At 40.3% G+C, this 6,479-nt stretch overlaps 1 protein-coding gene across 1 annotated transcript; it reads right to left on the bottom strand.

Annotated features, from left to right (window-relative positions):
- Positions 1 to 4,548: 4,548 nt before the first annotated feature.
- LOC130283153 (posterior protein-like) lies at positions 4,549 to 6,215 on the bottom strand. The gene is made up of 2 exons (XM_056532347.1): positions 4,798 to 6,215; positions 4,549 to 4,570 (listed from the first exon to the last, which is right to left on the bottom strand). The coding sequence occupies exons 1-2, from the start codon at positions 6,213 to 6,215 to the stop codon at positions 4,549 to 4,551; spliced, it is 1,440 nt and encodes a 479-aa protein (XP_056388322.1).
- Positions 6,216 to 6,479: the final 264 nt, after the last annotated feature.

The raw sequence follows: 6,479 nt of genomic DNA, 5'->3' as shown, positions 1-6,479 counted from the left end.
GCCATAGCAAACATATGTTGCTCTGGACAGTTCCTAAAATGGACAGAGATGTCAGCAGAGAGCACTGTGCTTGTGATGTCGTCAGAGAGCACTGTTTCCCATAAAAGAAGATAATTTCCTCTGTAGTATTCAGCAGCTAATAAGTACTGGAAGGATTAAGATTTTTTTATAGAAACAATTTACAAATCTGTTTGACTTTCTGGCACCAGTAGATTTGAAAAAAAAAGTTTTCCACCGGAGTCCTCCTCTGTCCTCCCCTCGTTACCTGTAGTAATGGCACCTGTTTGAACTTGTTATTAGTATAAAAGACACCTGTCCACAACCTCAGTCACACTCCAAACTCCACTATGGCCAAGACCAAAAGAGCTGGCGAAGGACACCAGAAACAAAACTGAAGACCTGCACCAGGCTGGGAAGACTGAATCTGCAATAGGCAAGCAGCTTGGTGTGAAGAAATCAACTGTGGGAGCAATTATTAGAAAATGGAAGACACACAAGACAACTGATAATCTCCCTCGATTTGGGGCTCCACGCAAGATCTCACACCATGGTGTCAAAATGATCACAAGAACGGTGAGCAAAAATCCCAGAACCACACACGGGGACCTAGAGAATGACCTGCAGAGAGCTGGGACCAAAGTAACAAAGGCTACTATCAGTAACACACTACGCCGCCAGTGACTCAAATCATGCAGTGCCAGATGTGGCCCCTGCTTAAATGGGCACTATCAGATACAAAAACTTTTGAAATGTTATAAAGCATGCAAAACCAATAGGTTTTGCAATTGCTTTCATTAGAAAATTTTCGGTATTTCATACCTAAAAAAACAGTCAAACAACTGCGCCCCCTGCCTGCTTGGACACATACTAGTCCTGCTGTGTCCATGCATCATCACCATGTCATGGACACACTTCCTTGATAGACAGATGAGAGTGCAGGGCTCACAGCTGGGGGAAAAATCCTCCCACTGTCAGCTTGTGTCCCGCTACAGTCAGTGAGGACAAGCTGGGAGTTGTAGTTTTGCTAATGCTAGGGGAGATGTGAGCAGACAGCATACTGAGGGAGGGGCAGAGACCTGCACAGTTAGGCCAAGCCCCCTCCCTTTGAGAGGAATTCAGACTAGTGAGCTAAATTAAAAGTGTAATAAAATGAAAAATAAAGGTGCTAGACACATAAAAAGTGTGGACATGGTCAGGATTAGGTACTGAGTGATATATATATAAAAAAAAATAAAAAATGTTGTTGGATCTGACGGGTAAGTTTTAAACCAGTACATGTCCGATCCCATCTGAAGTTTGCTAGAGAACATTTGGATGATCCAGAAGAGTATTGGGAGAATGTCATATGGTCAGATGAAACCAAAGTAGAACTTGTTGGTAAAAACTCAACTCGTCGTGTTTGGAGGAGAAAGAATGCTGAGTTGCATCCAAAGAACACCATACCTACTGTGAAGCATGGGGGGTGGAAACATCATGCTTTGGGGCAGTTTTTCTACTAAGGGACCAGGACGACTGATCTGTGTAAAAGGAAAGAATGAATGGGGCCATGTATAGTGAGATTTTGAGTGAAAACTTCCTTCCATCAGCAAGGGCATTGAAGATGAAACATGGCTGGGTCTTTCAGCATGACAATAATCCAAAACCCCACCCTGGCAACGAGGGAGTGGCTTCATAAGAAGCATTTCAAGGTCCTGGAGTGACCTAGCCAGTCTCCAGATCTTAACGCCATAGAAAACCTTTGGAGGGAGTTGAACATCTGTGTTGCCAAGCGACAGCCCCAAAACATCACTGCTCTAGAGAAGATCTGCATGGAGGAATGGGCCAAAATACCAGCAACAGTGTGTGAAAACCTTGTGATGACTTACAGAAAATGTTTAACCTCTGTCATTGCAACAAAGGGTATATAACAAAGTATTGAGACAAACTTTTGTTATTAAGCAGATACTTATTTTCCACCATAATTTGCAAATAAATTATTTAATAATCAGACAATGGGATTTTATGGATTTTTTTCTCTCATTATGTCTCTCATAGTCAAGGTATACCTATGTAGAAACTGCTTTGTTTCTGGGGTGCCTTACTAATTGATTGAGGACAACTGGATCTTTATAGGGGTTTATTACAAGCTACACATATACATATAAAAACAAAAGGGGGATCCTAACTAATTAAGGGATAGGGGTGCAAGGAAGAGGGGAAGGTGAAAGGAAGGGGGCAGGAAGTGCTCTCTCTATCTCATCATCCTTTAAGTAACACATATATAGCAGTCATCCACACACATAACCCATAAATTGCCCATCCCAAGACATCTCCATGGCCAATCAGAACAGTTACAGTTTATTTGCATTGCAATCAGTTCTTGTCCTTTTGATGTCTTCTTGAGTGGGGGGTCTTCTTTGTTGTCCCATACTGTGTTGACAGATATCCAAGTTTCCTTGAGAATCACACCTTGCTGGGCTGACAGGATGATTTGCAGTCCATTGTATCCAACACGGCAGGGGCTGGTTTTATCGCTTATATTATTGGAGGTAACAGGAACTGTAGATCACCTCCATTCTTATCACTCAGGTGTCAGGCTTATCGTATGGCTTTAAACAGGATGAAAGCAAATGATTGTCTAATCAGCTGTTTGCCTCAACCACCATTCCTGGAGCCAGTCCTGCAGACACCCTACACCCATTCCATCCATGAAATTCCACTGCATTCCATTATATTTGAGTCCATAATAAAAATACATCAAAATTATATTAGTGTGGCCAATGTTGGCTGCAACATACGCCCCTTTGGGCCTGAATGGCACACAAACACTTGGGCCACACCCAAAATGAAGTCCACAGTCTTCTGCACAGTCCTCTAGATTACAAAAGTCCATTTAGCTTCTGGATCCTCCTCAGGGCCATACTGGTAGAGGTAACCATTTTGAAGAGACTGGGCATAAATGAACATCACACCATTCACTCACATTCACACTCCTATCAATGGGTATCCAACAACATAAATTATATAAAATATCATGTTCCCCTATACGCACAGCTACCTGTGTCATTGACAGATACATAATAGTAAAAGACAATATCATGATTACATGTATAAAACAAACTCATAAGCTGAAACTGTATCCATCGGGTTTCTCATTTCTTTGAACAAATTAAGTTTATGGGTATATGTTCCATGACATCATGTTTTGGCACTTTCCATTGAATGTAATTTGCCATGTTTGCACCAGCTGATCTCTCTTGGTGACCAGTAGATAGACCATTGCTTTTTAAATGTTAATAGGATTATTTGAAGAAATATTTGACCGACAGAGAGATTCATTTAGTTGCCATCACATGTATGGCCTATATACACATCCAGGAACCAGCACATGCCAATCTTGTCTTTGCTTCACAAAGGATCCTGGGAACAAAAGAACAAGAGCAGTATCAGATTCTTAGCAGCATAATGTAATATATGCCATAACATCAAAACTTCCTACATAAGAGCCTGTCAAGCAATTGCTGTACACTGATTTCCTAATAATTCTAATAATTCTGACCCATGGCCATATAGTGCCTCCTCCATTCATTGTGTCCTAATAACCAGATCCAAGCTGGGTTCCTTCTTGCTAGTACTAACATTAAGACATATCCCTAAATAACTGACAGGGAGGAAGACATTTCCTAGATTCAACAAGCAAGGTAAACTCCTGACATGGCTGCACTTGCTTTGTCCCTGATTGGGCTTGTTACACCAATTCCCTCACATGTGGAACAAATGCATGCAAAAATAAATTTATCATGAAAATCTTTCACACCAAGTAACTTTTCTGGACCAATAACCATTTTAACGCCCCTTTGGTACCAAAAGGAAAAAAAAATTGGTACCAAACAAAAATTAAAGGGGAAATGCATTGGAAGAAAAATATTTTTTGGGGAAAAAGCAAAAAAAAAATTCAAAAATCTAAGCAATGAACACAGCTGTTTCAAAAGCCAAAATATATGCTTAATAGAAAAAAACATACTCCTGGTCACCTGGAGCATAAAAGAAATAACACAATGCCGACACAAGATACACAATGAACAGGACATAAACAGACAACATAAAACATATCATAGATTAACTCAACTTTTATCTATCTCATGATGCATCTTTAGGTAATTCTGAGTAAAGGTCTAATCAATTCTATAGCATTCACACTGGAATCCCAGATTTGTAGTGGTCGCTCTTCATGCATTTCAATTATCAATCTTCAGCTCATGATTGAAGTCTGTGATCTGTTTGGAAAAAGACATAAGAAAACAAACAAACATACACCTACAAAAGACACTTAAAAGACACTTGTCTAGCACAACACCTCCACATCACAATGGGATGTTAATTTGTATAATTGTTTGCAAACAATTGACCCTCTACACTTGAGCTCATTGATAAAACCACGTGGACTTTAAATTAGTGAATTGGCCAAATACACTAGATTATTTCCTAGAATAACCAGTTTCATTTGTTGACATCTCACAGTTTATAACCTGTTGAAGAAGCATAGAGATTAGTATCTTTGCTGTAACATCACATGACAATGGTGGTCAGTCTGTAAAGAAACACAAACACAATTAGAATACAAAAACACACATGTAAAACAAATATAGATCTGTCATTTATATCTGTACCAATATGTCCATATCTAGCACAACAAAGTTCCTCAATGTTTACCAACACATATTATCACACTGTGCTGTGCTATTAATCAATAGGGGTAGAGCAATCTGTGACCAACTCAAGAATAGTAAAAATGGCAGATTTCCCAATGGATTGTACATTGGGATATTAATGCCTGCCTTTTGCTGTTCACAAGGGGATGTGTCTTTCTGTTTCTTTGTCTCTTCCTCATTTACATTGGGGCACTGTTTTGTTGGGGAATTTGATGTAAATATAACAGGGTTAGTCTCCATATCACCCATCTCTTCACACCTTTGTGTGACTTCTTTATTCTGGGTGGGATTCTCCCCCTCAGGCTGAATGCTGCTAACCTCCTGCTGTGATGAATGGTCTATAGGCTCAGGATACACATTAGATGTCTCACAATATTTTTTAATATGTCCTGGTCTGCCACATTTGTAACAATATCTAACCCACCATTTCCTCCTAGGTCTATACACAACAGATATGTTTTCGGGTGTCTCATTCCTGTCTCCAGACCCTTCACACCAGTCCCTCAAAATATTGATAAATTTCTCATGGGAGCTGGTATTTCTCAGCGCCAATCTCGTGGTGTAATCTACATTACATCTATTTGCCATGGAATAGAGGAAATTGGTATCATCCTGAGACATTTCTGGGCAGTTATAAACAGACTTATATAGGGAGAGATAATCATTACAAAATATGACCGGATCATCACATCGCCTGAACCGCAACTTTCTTAGGGCATCTTCACCCCTAATGTCTCGCCCACCCAAAACACGCTGCAGCTCCTTCCTCCGGAATTCTGCACCTCTACAGTCATCATCTATGTGGGCAGATGTTAACTGCGCTGCCAGTGGCCCTGGAAGCCAAGCTCGGAGCAGAGACCAGGCATCTTTGTTATCTAGGTGATACTGCTTCACTACAGCTTCAAACCTATTGGATAAAGTTATGGGTGATTCGCTTGTATTACATTCTCCAATAACTTTACACAAATGAAGTCTGTCCTGGATGGTCAAAGCTGGAGGACTATCATCTACCATGCCTGTTACCCCGCCCCCATCCATAGATGAAATTGTGCAGACATTTGTTACTTCACATTTATGCAATGTAAGGGATCGGATGTGCTGCTCTTGGCTGACTAGTCGGGATCTTGCTTTAGCCAGCTGCCCTTCTAAATCAGCTATCATCACCTCCATCTGACTAATCTTATTCTCTAAAGACAATAAATGGGACCTATTAGAGCCAACCTTAAGCTCATACCACTCTGCCAACTCCACCAGCCCTTTGTTACTTTCGGTTAATTCCTCTATTTCTGCCTTTAAATGTCCCAATTCATTACTGGACTCTGCAGAAATTTCAAGAACAGACTCTGCAATCTTATCTAAACTCTCTTTCATCTGCCTCCTCTCATTCTGCCACTTGGTCTCCTTCTCTTCCGCTATTTCCTTAATTTTCATAAGCAATAAGATTTCATTACCTAACTTTTCTTTCTTCCACTTCTTGCTATTCTTTTTACAACCAATGTTACCATTATACTCCTGGCACTGCATCCTCAATGCCATAAACTGATCTCCCAGAGACCCATCTGCACATGTCTGGTACTTAACAGAGGCATGCTTCTCCAAACTTCTCCACAAATTCCATATTGACAATACAGTAATATACAACAAACAAAACTAACAATACAACCACTCCCACAACAACAAGCAAAATCCTAGGCCTCACCTGACCAGTACCTTATCTAGAACAATGGTCTCACACAACATATATTCGGCCTACTCCAATGTAAAGCTCACTTCTAAAAACACAAAATA

The sequence above is a fragment of the Hyla sarda genome, chromosome 7 (genome assembly GCF_029499605.1).
Source record: "Hyla sarda isolate aHylSar1 chromosome 7, aHylSar1.hap1, whole genome shotgun sequence".
Classification (NCBI taxonomy): domain Eukaryota; kingdom Metazoa; phylum Chordata; class Amphibia; order Anura; family Hylidae; genus Hyla; species Hyla sarda.
This window is presented reverse-complemented; position numbering and strand designations above follow the sequence as displayed.